General features: G+C 47.1%; 1 protein-coding gene across 2 annotated transcripts in view; it reads left to right on the forward strand.

Annotated features, from left to right (window-relative positions):
• Positions 1 to 439: 439 nt before the first annotated feature.
• The window catches only part of LOC147017314 (tumor necrosis factor receptor superfamily member 25-like), a 65,744-nt gene continuing 48,849 nt past the window's right edge, over positions 440 to 17,334 (forward strand). The window contains exons 1-3 of one of the 2 annotated variants that reach the window (XM_085846828.1): positions 440 to 606; positions 2,592 to 2,709; positions 15,287 to 15,407. In XM_085846828.1, the coding sequence (XP_085702954.1) occupies positions 15,363 to 15,407 (45 nt within the window). In that variant the 5' untranslated portion in view covers positions 440 to 606; positions 2,592 to 2,709; positions 15,287 to 15,362. The remainder of the gene's footprint in view (positions 607 to 2,591; positions 2,710 to 15,286; positions 15,408 to 17,334) is intronic. The other variant, XM_085846829.1, reaches the window with a different exon arrangement.

A 17,334-nucleotide genomic window follows, 5' to 3' on the forward strand; every position in this document is an offset into this window, starting at 1 on the left:
GTACACTCGTACACTCCTACACCCCTACACTGGCACCTGCTCATAACAAAGGCGAAACTCTGGTGATGACTAAGAACAGGAATGTGTGGGATATCAGCATACACAGTTTTCCCAAGGACATGCTGTTGTGCAGCTGCAGAGCCATAAAGGGTTATCAAAGACATAGTGAAAACAGCATGATACATTTCCCGACAGCTGATTAATATACAACTATTGACTATTGATTATTCAATTATGGCTCAAATATGACCACCTAGCATATCATCATCATAACATATTATATTATTATCATCATCATCATCATCATCATCATCATTATATTGTTTGTTGTTGGTTGTAACCGTGAGGTGGGGACCGGGGGGTTGGTGGAACCTCGTGGGTCTGAAAACGAGAATAAACAAGAATTGTTCCACCACATTTCCTCGTCATGACGTGTTCGAACACGCCCTGTGTGAGACTATGCCCCTTGTTCGAACACGCACCGTCGGAGAGTAATGTCGGTCTTGTTCGTTCTGGAGTTGAAGATAATGGCTTCCAAATAGGGTTTATGTTTGATAATTCACGGAGCTGTTCGTCGGTGCTCGGTTGGATCAGGATGTATAAAAGGTAATTTATTATAATACTTTACATTACAAAGATGTTTAACTCTGGATTTATTATGTTAATCTTTATTGTTTTGGATTGTATAAGATCGTGATCGATGAGAAACACGGCGATTTCTTTGTTTGATGAGAGGGGGGACGAGGTATTATGGGGAGGGAGGGGGGACGAGGTATTATGGGGAGGGAGGGGGACGAGGTATTATGGGGAGGGAGGGGGACGAGGTATTATGGGGAGGGAGGGAGGGGGACGAGGTATTATGGGGAGGGAGGGGGACGAGGTATTATGGGGGAGGAGACAAGGTATTATGGGGAGGGAGGGGGACGAGGTATTATGGGGAGGGAGGGGGACGAGGTATTATGGGGAGGGAGGGGGACGATGTATTATGGGGAGGGAGGGGGACGAGGTATTATGGGGAGGGAGGGGGACGAGGTATTATGGGGAGGGAGGGGGACGAGGTATTATGGGGAGGGAGGGGGGACGATGTATTATGGGGAGGGAGGGGGGACGAGGTATTATGGGGAGGGAGGGGGGACGAGGTATTATGGGGAGGGAGGGGGAAAAGTATTATGGGGAGGGAGGGGGACAAGGTATTATGGGGAGGGAGGGGGACAAGGTATTATGGGGAGGGAGGGGGACAAGGTATTATGGGGAGGGAGGGGGGACAAGCTATGAAGGGGGGGACAAGGTATTATGGGGAGGAAGGGGGGGACAAGGTATTATGGGGATTTGTTCCATAAGATTTTAGAGCCGATGCTGTGAAAAACAAGAACAAAACGGTGGAGACAGAAACATAATGAGTAAATATATAATTATATACACAGGTGTAGCGAGGTGGGGCAAACATGGGGTCTCCAAACGACACTTTTTGGGGGAGGGAGATTTGTCATCTGTCTATATTTATCTATCTGTCATCTGTCTATCTCATGTGTCATCTGTCTATATTTATCTATCTGTCTATCTCATGTCTCATCTGTCTGTATTTATCTATCTATCTATCTATGTGTCTGTCTGTCATCTGTCGACACTTCTGAGGACAGTGAGCTTGGTGTTGGTTTAATGGTTCGGGTGGCTGCCTTGGGATCCTCAATTCCTGAGTTTCAGCCACGTGACGTGTGTTCTTTGTGCATTATGCGTCATCGGTGTGTTTCGTTTTCTTTGCGACAAGCCTCAGTTGGAATCAAGGAAATCCAGTTTTGGTGTCACGTGTTGTGTTTTTCCAAGCATGTTGGGCAGTTGTTCCACAAGATTTTTGAGCTGATTTTGTGAAAAGGAAAAACAAAACTGTTCAAGGAGTGTAAGTAACCTCACGATGTAATTACCTCCACCATCAAATATGGACAGTGTTGTTTTCCTCTCTTCATCCTCGCGGCTCCTCCTCCTCCTCGAGCGGCTCCTCCTCCTCCTCGAGCGGCTCCTCCTCCTCGAGCGGCTCCTCCCCCTCGAGCGGCTCCTCCTCCTCCTCGAGCGGCCCCTCCTCCTCCTCGAGCGGCCCCTCCTCCTCGAGCGGCTCCTCCCCCTCGAGCGGCTCCTCCTCCTCGAGCGGCTCCTCCTCCTCGAGCGGCTCCTCCCCCTCGAGCGGCTCCTCCTCCTCGAGCGGCTCCTCCTCCTCCTCGAGCGGCCCCTCCTCCTCCTCGAGCGGCCCCTCCTCCTCGAGCGGCCCCTCCTCCTGCAGCATCAGACATCTGCTTTCAAGTTGATCAACAAAATATTCAACGAATGGATCCATAAACACAGAGGAACGGACTCCAAACATTCCCAGGATTCCTGGGCTGATTCATCCAAATCATCCAATGATTTACACGAAGTTTACCTGCCTATTATTATTTGACTCCTGTGTGTCGCAAGACCCTGTCTTAGACACGAACTTCTGTAATATTATTATTATTATTCGACCCCTTTCTGTCCGTTTGTTTGTTGGTTGTAAAATCAAAGATTTTTCAAGTATATTGATCAGTCATTTTGTTATTCCGTCTGTTTGTCACCGACAGATCACAATTTTAAACCGATCTTCACCAAACGTCACCACACGGTCGAGTTTATCATAACGAAGAAACCCACTGGTTTTTGAGGTCAAAAGGTCAACATGGGCTTGGATCAGCGACTAAGGTGAGATTTCTAAAATCCTCAATTTTCATGCAATTGACTTGTAATTTAAAGAGGATTTATAATTCAAGTCACTGGATTCAACCACCAATTATTTTCTAGGTCCACATCTGCCAAAAGGTCAACATCGTCCGAATTTCTAAAATCCTCAATTTTCATGCAATTGACTTGTTATTTGAAGAGGATTTATAATTCAAGTCACTGAATTCAACCACCAATTATTTTCTAGGTCCACATCTGCCAAAAGGTCAACATCGTCCGAATTTCTAAAATCCTCAATTTTCATCTGATTGACTTGAAAGTTGAAGAGGATTTGTATATTTGGTCATTCAATTCAACCACCAATTATTTTTCATGTCAAACTTGTTTTGTGCATTTTGCAAGTATCTTCTCGGCACAACGTTGTCTTCTTTGTTTGTCTGTTTGTTTGTGTGCAAGAGGTCTCAACACGTTGTGGACAGGTCTGGATGAAACTTGATGGGGAGGTTGGGTGTGTGACAAGGATGAATTGATTTGATTTTGGTAAAGATCCGTATCAGGATCGGGATACGAGATTTATTTAGTTTTTTTTTTTTAATTAAAATGGAATATATTTTTTTTAATGTTAATTTAAAATTTGAATTTTAAATTTAATTGAGAGATCGGGCTAAAACCGATATATTTCTTGCGCCTGATATGCTCTCTTGGATCAGGCATTGCATGGTGGAGGGATGTGATGTGTTCCACCAAGTGCCCTTCTAGTTGTTCCTGCTGTGACAGACAAGATACACATGAAATACAATGTAAATGTAATACACAGTGTTTCCTCCGTTTAAAAAAAACCAAATGCATTGTGGCAAGTTTCTGTCCTGTTGATGAATCCTTGTGTTGTCCTCTGGACCTTTACGTCATCTATCCGGTCTTGATGTAAGTGACATATATTGCCTCTGAATTTAACTGCAGTTGCTCCGTAGCGTTTTAGAGGCAGGTTTCCACCCGATGGAGAAATTGGAATGGGCGCTCTGCTTGGCAGGAAGTAGCATGGCAAATGAGCAGTAACCGGGGGAGTTTCTCCACCTGGGGGTAAAGAGGCCACATATCAGGTGATATCGCAGTCAGTGCTCCCCAAGCATCGAAAACAGTTTGGGGTGGAAATTCTGCCGGAACACTTTCAATTGGAAGATACACACCGATACGATTTTTATCCCTTCAGCAGTTAACTGTTGTTTCCAAACACTGATGTACTGCCAACCCAGTAGTTGATGCTGTGTTCAGTAGCTCATCTCGCTGCTGAAGGGCTGTGTCTACAATTTTAAAGGATGCTCGTCTGTAGTGCTCGGGGGGGGGGCGGGGGGGCACCTGTGCGCACCCCCCCCCAAACCCCTCCCCTCCCATCAAAAGCTATCGGTTTTTTTCATCTGTATGAAGGTGTATATAACCGAAGATGTGATCTTGAAATGTGGGATCACCCGATATTCTTGAGACCACAGGTGATGTTGTCCGCAGCATTCAATGTGGAACTGATTTGTACCATTCAGTGCGTTCCCATGGTGGACACTTGATGATTAACGAATTACCGGACTCATTTGTCATCGTAGATGTTTCTTCTCTCCTCACCATTCATGAACCAAGAAGTGGAATGGTATACCAAATATCAGGTAATCCAGAGTCCCAATCATTGTGTTTGAATTTGACACTCAGTGTTTTCAAGACTCAAGAACATGCTTGTTTGACCGTGGGAAATTCTCCAAGGTGTACAATAGGAATCGAGTGTGTTGGAGAAGGAGCTTTGTTTATATGAGTGATTCACATCGTCGAGAATGATGAACACGTCGAGAATGATGAACACAAATGTTCAGCTGATGGCAAAACCATAATTATGATCGAATGCCACTTCTATGTGAGACCTTGTTCAATATGTCAGACCTTGTTCAATATGTCAGCAGTATTGATTTGTTTTGATCATGATGTCATTTGTTTCATTATATGTAATATCTGCTATTTATTCCATTGGATTTTTATGATGAGACAATAATTAAAATAATGATTGAGTTTTGAGAACTTCTTTTCAAATGTGTAAGAGCGTTATTGTCTATATTACAAATCGTCTTTATAATCTATGACAGAAGGAAACAACCACAAAAAATGCTCCTCTCTCTCCGCTCGGAGAAATTACTGTATATTTTTCAGTGCAATGTAAATTCCCCCCTCACAACCTAAAATCATGGATCCGTGCCTGGCCACACTGGATTATTACCATGGTAACTTGGAGAGGTACTGGTGTATTTCTTCAGGGGCCTTCTGAAACGTGGTAACTTTATGGGGTCCAGCTAAAGTGAATTCCTGATAGTTTTTTAATTTTAATTTATTTATTTTTGTATTCACTGTCGAGGCTCGTATGAGAGCTAAGACACAGAATGTACAACAAGAGGGGAGCAGAAGACAAGAGGGGTGGAAGAGGGAAGGCAAAGACAGTGGGAAACAGAGACATGAGATCTGTGGAAGGGAGAGGGATGAGGCTGTGTACACAGGGTAAACAAGATGGACACTACAGGGACTTTCAGGAAGGAAAGCAGGGAATTTGAAGGAGGTGAGTTTGGGGTGGATTAGCGGGGGTAGAAAAGATCGTGGTTTTGGAGAGGGGAAGATAAGAGATGGTGGTGAACAGCTGTTTTGAAGACCTGGAGGGAAGAGTTGGATTGAAGAGAGTGCGGGATCATCTGTTTCAATCTGAAAAATAATCCAATTGACCTGAGCTTTGATGAAGATCGTCAATTTTAATCTTTATGAAATTGGCAATTTGATGTATCCATGGCAACCTTTAGAGAGGGGTTGGGTGGATGGTGCAAGTACCGTGCTCTGCACGACGTCTTTTTCTTGTTTGTCTATTTGTCTGTCTGTGTGCACGATATCTCAAATTATGGACGGATTGAGATGAAACTTGGCGGACACGTTGGTTGTATCGCAAGGACGAATTGATTCGATTTTGGTGAAGATCCGGATCTGGATACGAGAATAATTTAATTTTTAAATTGATTCTTCACCATTGAGAGATAGGGCCAAAAACGATATGGTCCTGTACAGCATGATATTTCAAAAATTTATTGAGCCCGATATGTTCTCATGGATCAGGCATTATGTGGTGGAGGTATGTGCTCTCCCAAGTGCCCTTCTAGTATATATTTACTTTTCCATTGCAAGTTCATGTCAACATATTGTTATGGCTGTGGAAATTCGCAATACACCATAAAGGGTCCTTAGATCAGTTATGACGATAAGTATCTGTGTAGTTAGATTTCCCCACCGTTGTTTAAAGGGGATTTCCGTGTTCACCGGGCTGTGATCCTTTGAGTTAGCCGTTTTTCTTTTCTGGAACATTATTTTGGACCAATCATTCCCCAACAACCAAATTGCCACCACCAACATCATTCCCAAACAACTACAACTCAAACACCACCACCTTCACCTCTTTAACTCCACAACTCCACCCCGCAAACATCGCTTCACCGCCATTCTCAAACGACGCCCGCCACCAACCAAATCGCCACCACCAACACCCTACTCAAAGCACTGCAGCAAACTCCCACCACCTCCGCCTTTCTACCGAACGTCGTGCCATGGGTTGTGAATGGGTTCCTTTCGCTTCGAAAAGCGGATCAGGAATGATTCACGCCCACTTTTCTTCCATCCAATGGCTGAGCATCGGGTGGTGTGGCCCCGCCTCCGAACCCGCTGTGATCCAGAAATTTGCATATACGCCCCTCACCCGGCCTATATAAGCGTGAGCACGGCACAGCTCGTGGCAGTAGGAGTGGCGGTGGAGAAGTGGCAGCAGCAGCAGTCAAGTGGCAGTCTGGAGAGTCAGGAGACGGGGCAGTCAAGTGGCAGTCAAGTCTGGAGTCGGTGGAGTGGAAGTCAAGCAGTGTCGGCGGGGCAGTCAAGTCGAGTGCAGAGTCGGCAGTGCAGTGTGTCGGTGTCGGCAGTCTGGAGAGTCGGGAGACGGAGCTCGAAGCCGACGGGGAGCGCCGGAGAGGGCTCGCCGGCCACGCCAGGGGCACGAAGCCAGGTGCAGCTAAGCTGACATCGCGGCTTTCCCACCATCGCGCCACGAGGGCGCGGGTGAGACCCTTCAGTCTCGTGGACCTGGCCGCTCATCCAGGTTCCACGCACATTTGGTCCACGAACTTGTCTGCCACCCTTGCCTTTGAGGGTGGCTTTTTCCTTTGCTTTTGTGTAAATGCTTGTGGTGGTGCCGTCTTATAAGGAGAATTGTCTAAGTGTGCGTGTGGAATAAAGACTTTATTCGGTTGTAGCGCTTCATTTGCTTGCTTCACTGTACATACGTGCCTGAATTACTGTTTGGCTGTAAAATATGTGCTTGTCTGAGTGTGCAATAAATGTGCTTGTCGAACTGTTCCCCGTCGTGTTGCGTCCTTTCCCTTGTTTGAAAGTTCCATCTTGCATCACGGAAGGAATTGGTAGAGGGGTGTAAGCACCCGGTAAATAATCACGTCCGTCGGGGCCGGTGATAACACTGCTCGGTTATCACTGAAGCACGGAACGGACCGCTTTAGCGGTTCGTGTCCTTGGCAGCCAGCGGCGAGGTATGATCGCCTGGTTAACTACCCGCGCAGGTATTTAGGTAGGTCGAGTTTGGCGAACAACCCTATCCTGCGCGGGTGGCCGATTGGCACGATTGTGGTGTGGTCGAAAGACCCACCCGTGACTGGCTCCTGGCGGTAGTTCCAAGGAGGGTCATGACTGAATTGTCCGTTCCGGTGGGCGATGCGGTCGCGATTTGAGTTACGTGGCCGATCGCACGCCGGGCGGACCAAAATTCGTAACACTGGTGTACAGGAGTGTGCGATTCAAATCCAGCCACGTGCGCGGCTGCGGGAGTGAAACCCGGTCCGTAAACGCCAGCGGTGGATGTTGCCGATCCCGCGGATGGACAAAAGGTAAGCAGGATTACGAATTTTGACCGGATGGGTTCTCCATGCGGGCGTGTGTGTGAAGCTCCGACGAGCAGAGCACATGTGTTTGTGTGGGGAACCCCTCGAAACGCGAGGCTTGTTTCTTTTGATGCGCAGGGTGACGTCATGGCTGCACATGTGGTTGGAATCCGGCAGGAGGGGTATCCCTGCCGGATGGTACCATCCAAGGAGGGACGAGGTGTGTGAGCAGCTGCCATGACATCATGGGCAAGGTGCGCAGGTTGCGAGTTGCCGTGCTGGTGCTGCGCGATGAAAAAAAAAAAGTTGAGCAAAGCAGGCCTCGCTTTCGGGAGAACAGGATTCCCGAGGCAGGGGTGAAAGACCCCCTGTCCTAAGCACAGGATGGAACTAGTTAGGGGGAAGGGTTAGCATAGCGAGACCGGTCTCATGGGGCAGGGTTAAGTCCTCATGGGTCCCGTGGAATGGATGAGGTAGAGGGATTCAGTTCAGATTTAGGATGGGAAATGACATTTCGGAGACAGTGACAGACTGTGAGTGTGTAGAGGGGACGTTGCTTCGCTACGTAGTATTAAAAGGAATGTGCTATAGTTTAAGGGATGACGATGGAGCACGAAGCAGTTTAGGGGAAGTAGTGAGCAGGATGGCATAGTTCAGCGATTGAATGTGAGAGTTGAAGAGTGGAAAAGGTACATGTTGAGTGAGTAAGGTCAGCGGGTCTGTGTGAATGGAGTGAAGGTGGAATGCATGGTGCGATGAGTGATTTGGGGGGAGGAGTGATTCCCGCCCAAGGGACCCCAGGGTCAGTGTAGAGTGAGTTAGGGGGTAAGTCAAATTGACAAAAATGGAGGTCGTTTTGTTGTTGGTGGGAAAGTAGGCTCGATACCCGCTTGGAGGGGTGCAGGAGCCCTGTTGACGGGTTGGGAGCGTGGCTGCGAAAGGTGAGTATCGCTGAGTGGGTACCCCGGGCACCGGGCTAGTCGGCTGCGGTAGGCCAAGGGCCCATGGGGGGGCAGGATAGTGTTGTGGGCATGGGTGACCCGCTGATGTGGGGCTCGGGGTGCCATAGGCCGCGTGGGCAGTGCGTGGGCACAGGTGACCCTCGGAAAGGGGCCCGGGGCGCCAGCCTGCCACGTGAGCATTTCAGGGGAGTCGCCAGAGAGGGCACTCCCTGGTGTTTAGAGAGCTGGTAGGCTCGGAGGCAGTGTAGTGCCCGGGGGTGCCATCGTCGGAGAATCGGCAGAGGGTAGTGCCTGCAAAGGGAGCCACGCATCTCAGCCACGAAACCGTGTGAGGGCACGGAAAGAAAATTGGGGGGCGAGGCCCGAAATTGTAAGGACACCAACAAAAGTGACGGGAATCCTGGTTGTTAGAACCAATAGTTTAGGCGAGAGGCGCTTGTTGAAAGCCCCGAAGTCGTTCAAAAGTTAAATGGATAGGGTAGATAGGAAGTGTACCCCTCCACACCATCCATCCCTTCGCTCATTGTGGGCCGCTGAACCCACTTTGGGTAAAAGATCGCTGAACTCCGAGGAGGCTATCCTGGGGCTTCATTGGGCCTCGACACAGAACGCTAGCTCTCCCTCATTCCCCTCCAGGAAGGGAACATAGGGGTTGGGAGTAGGTTAGTCAGACAAAGACGATAAAGGGGGTGAGGAGACGAATTCATAGTGGGGAAAATAAAAATAAAAAACAAAAAAATAAGTTGAGGGCTAAATTGGTTTTTGACAAATGAAGGGAGTGGGTATGAACAGAGACAGGCAAAGGCGATAGGTTGGGAGGGAGACTGTTAGGTAGGTCCGAGCCCGCCTTCTGAGTGGCCAGCACCACCGCACTCCCTCCACCAACCACCACTGAAAGGCAAAGGCTGTCCAACTTCATCGGCTGGCTGTGTTGCTACAAGGCCTGTGCCGGCTGGATCGTCTGCTGGTGTTTTGCTTCAAGGCCTGTGCCGGTCGATCATCTGCCGGCTGTTTGCTACAGCGGCCTTGTCATGCCATGCCTTGCCTGCCTACCTTTGCCATCCATGCCTACTGCCCATGTCCACCAGCCCCGTTCTGTTTTGCATCCCCCCCCCTCTTGTTCATTGCCATGTGCACCAGGATCCTCGCACACGTTTGCAAGGACTGCCCTGTAGGCAGCTGCAACACGGGACTGTACCAGCGGCCCGTGCACCGGTTGTTTGTTCACTGATTTCATTTTAAGAAGAGGGAGGCCTTGGACTGTGCTTAAGCAGCCTGGCCCCCTGCTTGTGGCTGTTGTTTTTCTTGCAGAGTCCATAGATCCTGGGGCATGGAGTAGTGAAAATTATAAGGTTAAGTTGTTAAGTTGTGTATTGTATATGAGTGCGCCTCCGGCATGTTTGTCTTAGCGCCGGCAATTTATTTAAGTCGTCCGTATGAGTGGGTTTGTTTCGTTAGTTACTCAGCCCGTAGGTTATTTATTTTGGGGACACGAATACCATGAATGTGCAACTCAGGGATCCGAAGGTAAAACGTACTAGGGGAGAACCGACACATGATGGCACACGAAAATTCGGCGACTCGTGCCGAGTCTGTAAAAAGGGGAGGGGGTAGTGTTACGGCTGTGGAAATTCGCAGACCACCATAAAGGTCCTTAGATCAGTTATGACGATAAGTAATTGTGTAGTTAGATTTCCCCACCGTTGTTTAGAGGGAATTTCCGTGTTCACAGGGCTGTGATCCTTTTAGTTAGCCGTTTTTCTTTTCGCTTACATTATTTTGGACCAATCATCCCCCAACAACCAAATCGCCACCACCAACATCATTCCCAAACAACTACAACTCAAACACCACAACCTTCGCCTCTTTACCTCCACAACTCCACCCCGCAAACATCGCTTCACCGCCATTCTCAAACGACGCCCGCCAGCAACCAAATCGCCACCACCAATACCCTTCCCAAACTACCGCAGCAAACTCCCAGCACCTCCACCTTTCTACCACACGTCGTGCCACGGGTTGTGAATGGGTTCCTTTCGCCTGGAAAAGCAGATCAGGAATGATTCACGCCCACTTTTCATCCACCCAATGGCTGAGCATCGGGTGGTGTGGCCTCGCCTCCGAACCCGCTGTGATCCAGAAATTTGCATACACGCCCCTCCCCGGCCTATATAAGCGTGAGCACGGTGCAGCTCGCGGCAGAAAAGTGGCAGTAGGAGTGTCGGCAGAAAAGTGGCAGCAGCAGCAGTGTCGGTGTGCAGTCTGGAGAGTCGGGAGACGGGGCAGTCAAGTGGCAGGAGGAGTGTCGGTGGAGAAGTGGCAGCAGCAGCAGTGTCGGCGGAGAGCGGCAGTCGACTGGCAGTCTGGAGAGCGGCAGTCGAGTGGCAGTCTGGAGGGTCTGGAGAGCGGCAGTCAAGTCTGAAGTCGGTGGAGTGTAAGTCAAGCAGTGTCAGCGGGGCAGTCAAGTCGAGTGCAGGGTCAGCAGTGCAGTGTGTCGGTGTCGGCAGTCTGGAGAGTGGGGAGACAGAGCTCGAAGCCGACGGGAAAGGCAGACGGGGAGCTCCGGAGAGAGCTCGCCGGCCACGCCAGGGGCACGAAGCCAGGCGCAGCTACGCTGATATCGCGGCTTGCCCGCCATTGCGCCACGAGGGCGCGGGCAAGACCCTTCGGTCTAGTGGACCTGGCCGCTCATCCAGGTTCCACACGCATTTGGTCCACGAACCTGTCTGCCACCCTTGCCTTTGAGGGTGGCTTTTTCCTTTGCTTTTGTGTAAATGCATGTGGTGGCGCTGTCTTATAAGTTGAATTGTCTCAGTGTGTGTGTGGAATAAAGACCTTATTTAGTTGTAGCTCTTCATTTGCTTGCTTGACTGTACATACGTGCCTGAATTACTGTATGGCTGTAAAATATGTGCTTGTCTGAGTGTGCAATAAATGTGCTTGTCGAACTGTTCCCCGTTTCGTTGCGTTCTTTCCCTTGTTTGAAAGTTCCATCTTGCATCACGGAAGGAATTGGTCGAGGGGTGTAAGCACCCGGTAAATAATCACGTCCGTCGGGGCCAGTGATAACACTGCTCGGTTATCACTGAAGCACGGAACGGACCGCTTTAGCGGTTCGTGTCCTTGGCGGCCAGCGGCGAGGTACGATCGCCTGGTTAACTACCCGCGCAGGTATTTAGGTAGGTTGAGTTTGGTGAACAACCCTATCCTGCGCGGGTGGCCGATTGGCACGATTGTGGTGGGGTCGAAAGACCCACCCATGACTCGCGCCTGGCGGTAGTTCCAAGGAGGGTCACGACGGAATTGTCCGTTCCGGTGGGCGACGCGGTCGCAATTTGAGTTACGTGGCCGATCGCACGCTGGGTGGACCGAAATTCGTAACAATATTAAAGAGTGTTAATTATCTTTGGAAAGGGGGTTTGAAGTATTGTGAGATAATTGAGATGGATTTAGTCCAGCAGCCCTTTCTCATATGAGGCCAAATCAGGAAATTCGTTCAACACCCCCTACAGAAAAGGTTTGACTTGACAGGGTGGAAGAATAGACCCTATAGAATACCTTGAGGTAGTATGTGATTTCAAGTTGTGGTATCATTAAAATTCTACATACCAAGGGTACTTACCAAGAGGGTTACTGTGGGCCAGCAAAATTTAGGGGGAGGGGTAACGTAAACGTGAATATCTTTGTCTAGAGTCAACCAATTTTCAATATTGAGTTATCATTGGCTTCCTATTATAATTCTCTATCAGAGAATGTGCAGTTATTTGAAAATGGCCTTTGCCATGGCATCACCAAAGCTAAAATATCACACTAATTCAAACTTTCTGACATTTTTAATTGTGTTCTCATATGAAGGTGAACGGTGTTTCTCAATTACGACTGGTATGTATCCATTTTGGAAATCAAACGCTTAAGAAAGTATTGTTCTGCAGAAATTCATATACATACAGAGGCACGCATAAAGAAAACTGCAACTGTTATTTTTAGCGTTCGTCTTTTACTAGTGTATAGCAACACGGAAGCACATACATCAGAGCCGAGCATAATCGTTGTCTTTGGCAACATGGAAGTACATTAGTGAAAGCCGAGTATAATAGTTGTCTCTGGCAGCACGGAAGCTACTCATTCATCATAGTGGATGATAATAGTTGTCATCGTCGACACGGAGCTGTGCATGACAACACAGAAGCACATTAGTGAGAGCGAATCATAATAGTTGTGCATGGTTGCACGGAAGCACATTCGTCAGAGCGGTTTGTAATATTTGTGTCTGGCAACAAGGAATCACATTCGCCATGGAAGCATGAAGATGTCATCTGTTGTAACTTTTAGTCAGCGTCTTCTTCACCATTGGATTCAAAGATTGTTCTTGGATTTTCACAAGTTTCTTCGGCCATACATGCACATGCTTCTGTGCATGGCATGTGGTTGGTTCTGCATGTGCAGTCGGCTCGGAGACATGGAGACTTCTTGCAGTGACAGACAGTCAGCTCCGGAAGACCCCGTGGTGCTGGATCTTTGGTCATGAGCACAGGCTGCAGGGCACCATCCCGAATTTTCCAGCCATGCCCAACTGCTGGTGGAAGGCTCTGTGTAGGCTCCAATGCTCTCTCCCAAACATAGGCCTGATAATTTCCTCACTTCATATGTTGCTGTAAGCTGTCGAATGAAGGGGGGAGATTTTCATTTCTTTGTCCCTTTTGACAGAACTGCCAGTATCTCACATTGTTCACTTTACTCCCAGCCCCCTTGGTTGTTGAGTACATTGAACATATGAAGGCTTCGCATGCTTCTGAAGTGCTGTTGCTGAGCTTGGGTTCTTCTCCAAGCTGTCCCAGAATGGTCTGATGCTCTTTACTGTCAAGTAATACATTGAAACCCTTTTTCTTGCCGAGTCCTGAGAGTGCACTGTTTGAATCGCACCCAGTGCGTGCGTGGAAGCTGAGGAAAGCATTACACAGCTCAGGTCCTAGTTTGTGTGCCAAGCTGTGGATAGGAATATACCGAGCTTTATCCTTGATCCCAGTCTAAAACCACAGCTCCCAACACTGGAGTTTTCTGTAGTGTGTGGTGCAGAGGACAGCCACATCTGTGTCAGGTGATTGAATCACAATCCTGTAGTGATAATGAGAGGCATGTTTTTCATGTAGCAATATTCGTGTGTCTGCCTCTTCATGATCTGACTTGAGGGGAACCAGTTCTTCGCAGTGCCCTCTGATGACTAGCACAGACTTCTGCGGGTTCTTGAAACCACCACCGATGACTAGGTGTTGACCATCAAGCAGAGTGTCTACCCCCATGTAGCACCATGTGTCTGCCAAGAAGGCACACAAGTTGACTTTGTTTTCTACATTTCCAATGTATTTGATCCACTGCTTTGGAATAGGAGTGGCTGGCCCTTGGATTGTCACCTCGAAGGCTGCAGATGTTCCTCGTTTCTCTCGCTCCCCAGCTTTGATTGAAAGGCTGGAGTACCGGTCGAAGACAACATCAACCCGCTGACAACCATTCCGACGTAGAGGGGCAGTAACCAGGCTGTAATACTTGAATTCCATTTCACCGAAGTTTGCAGCACCAGCGGACTTTGTCATCTGTACCAGCGCCATTGCACCAACGATGTGGGCCGTAGACATCTGGCTGGTTGTGACTTGTGGCAGTTTTGGATGGACATCTACCTTCTTCTCTAACTCAGCAATGAGTACGCTCTTGTTGGTCTTCCTCAAGCTGCCATCGTAATGGGCCAGGGATAATGGCACTGTTGATAACTCGTAGCTGAGGAGTTTTCTCAGATTGATGTCCCTTGACTTTCCTGTGATCAGAAGGCGGCCAAAGAGTTCACGGTCAGCACTAAGAGTGATAACTTTCTCATCAGTTAGCTTCACTGTTTTCTTCTTGCTTAGTGTGGCAAATGTTTTGATCTTCAGGTTTGGCAGGGAATCCCAAAATGTCACTTCATTGGTATTCAATCTCTGTTCAACAAATGCTTCCATTTGAGCTGTGCTGATCTGGTAGGAGTTAACCTTGCGTGTAGCAGCATCTGGGGGCATCCTGATACCTGTGGCAATATTGATCAGTGACGAAATTCCATCATCAACGTTGTCGAGGGAGAAGGGATCAGTCATAATCTCTGACGTGATGATGGTCAGCAGCTTCTGAACATCACTTTCATCTCTCTCCACCCTCTTGTGGTTGTACAGTTGAATGAATATCGACATTTCTGTACATATTCTGAAAGAGAATTATAATACAAAGCCAATGATAACTCAATATTGAAAATTGGTTGAGTCTCGACAAAGATATTCACGTTTACGTTACCCCTCCCCTAAATTTTGCTAGCCCACAGTGACCCTCTTGGTAAGTACCCTTGGTATGTATAATGGCCTGTAGAATTTTAATGATACCACAATTTGAAACCACATACTACCTGGAGGTGTTCTATAGGGTCTATTCTACCACTCTGTGAAGTCAAACCTTTTCTGTAGGAAGTGTTGAACGATTTCATTTTTTTCAGGTCCTTCCTCCTGGACTAATTATGCTGTTTAATGACCTGAATATGAACAAATGCATAAAATATGGGGGTGCAGACTGAAATTGAAATGATATCAGGGGGTGAAGGTGATTCACCATTAAAGATGAAACCTTGAACTGAATGTTTTGCGGTCAAGTGATCATTTGCTTGTTCCCCAGCATACAAACATCGAACATTGAGTGAAACAAACTGGACAAAATCTTTCACGAATTAAACTATTGCATTCCGGAAGCCATGATGGATCTCCTGTGGCAGGTTTCTCTGATAACCTACATCACGGTATGTTTCATTTGAGTTATTCTCTCCTCCATAGATAAACAAAATGCCATGTTGTTCCAAGTGTTAACAGTCTATTTTAAGTCCGTGTTCTGTTCTGGCCATTTTGTAATTGTACAGAGAGTATGTGGTATTGGTAGTTTTTTTCTTCATTGTGACTCAATGGACAATAGGTGCACTGTGGAAAGAAGGAAAGCTCACATTGTCTGTTATGTCATCTCCTTAACTGTCTAACTGAGGATGATAGTAGGAATTGGGGTTTAAGTAATTTACGTGATGTATTTGGAGTAAAGTGTACATGTGTTGCACATTGGTCGTTAATTACATACATCGTGTGTGTTCAGGGAACGACTTGTGCTGGACATGTTTGATCATTTTTGTGTAGTTCAGAATAACAGGATTTATTTGTTCAAACTTGGAAGCACTTTTGATATGATACTCGAACCGCAAATTTTGCAACAAATGTATATTCTGAAAAAAAGACGAACAAGAATAACAATCCATTTATGAGGATCTTGTTATCAATGTTCATCAACAAAACATATGCAGCAACACACTGGATCAGATTCCAACCAGGAAGGGTATTTGTAAAATCTATCTTGGATCAGCAAATTCATTGGCTCAGCATCAAGATCCAATATGCCAGAAAGGAAGTAACTTTTGTTACAGTCAGTTTGACTTTCATTGTATCGATTGGATATTCCATGTCTGAATGGCGAGCTGATAAACTGTCTTCATGTTTTTTTTTTTTTTTTTTTTTTTTTTTTTTTTGTATACCTTGGTCGAGGCTCGTATGAGAGCTAACACACAACTCACAGCAAGGAGGCATGAGACAAGAGGGGCGGGAGTGGAAGGGACAAAACATTGGGGAACAGACACAGGTGAACTGTGGAAGGGAGAGGGATGGGGATGGGACAGGGAACATGGCGAGGGGAAGATGGACATTAAAGGGACTTTCAGGAAGGAAAGCAGGAGAATTGAAGGAAGTGGGCTTGGGTGGATTATCGGGGGTAGAAAAGATCGAGGATTTGGATGGGGGAAGATAAGAGGTGGTGGTGAACAGCTGTTTTGAAAGCCTGGAGGGAAGAATGAGAAAGAATAGAGTGAGGAAGTTTATTCCAAAGGTGGGAAAAAAGAGGAATGAAAGAGTGAAGATGAGCAGTGATTCGTGATTTTGGTAGTTTTACCAGAAGGGGGTTGTTGGCGGACCTTGAGCGCCCTGTGGAAATGTGGTTGGGACAAATCACAGAGAGAGCAGGGGGGGCAAGGCTGGAATCATGTTGATTTGATATGATTTCGTTGATTTTTACCCTCGCCGAAGGATTCGGAGAGGGTATTGTATTTGAGTCTGTCTGTTTGTCTGTCTGTGGTTTTGTTTGTTTGTCTTTGCTTGTTTGTCTGCGAAGAACTTTAATGTTTTTCTCCACAACTGCTTGTCGGATTGAGACAAAATTTTCACCATTGGTGCGACTACTCATGTAGAATGTTTTAATGATAATTCTGACATCATACGTCACGTGGTGTGGCAGCCATATTGGAATAACGGAAAAACTTTGGACCACTGTATCTCTGAAACCGCAAGGAAAAAATTGAAACTTGGCACATAGCAAGTACTCCTCATAAGGAATGAGTGTGAATTTTTTATGACATCATAAGTGCTCTCATTATGACATCATAATTGCATATGCAGAACATCACATCCAATTGGTATGAAAATTTTTGAGGGTCATCTTGGAATAAACTGGTCCACAGAAGAAAAAAAAATAATGATGTCATCGGTCACGTGATTCAGCAGCCATATTGTGTTTTTGTTTTTTAAACCCTTCAAAAATCTTCTCTGAAGTGGCTGAACAGATCGAGGCAAAACTTTACACGTATAATTGCCTGTCCATGAGGAACAAAAGGATCACACATATGATGTCATTGGTCA

This window comes from Eptatretus burgeri, chromosome 11, assembly GCF_056783735.1.
Source record: "Eptatretus burgeri isolate ZD-2024b chromosome 11, Ebu_testis_v1, whole genome shotgun sequence".
Taxonomy (NCBI): Eukaryota; Metazoa; Chordata; class Myxini; order Myxiniformes; family Myxinidae; genus Eptatretus; species Eptatretus burgeri.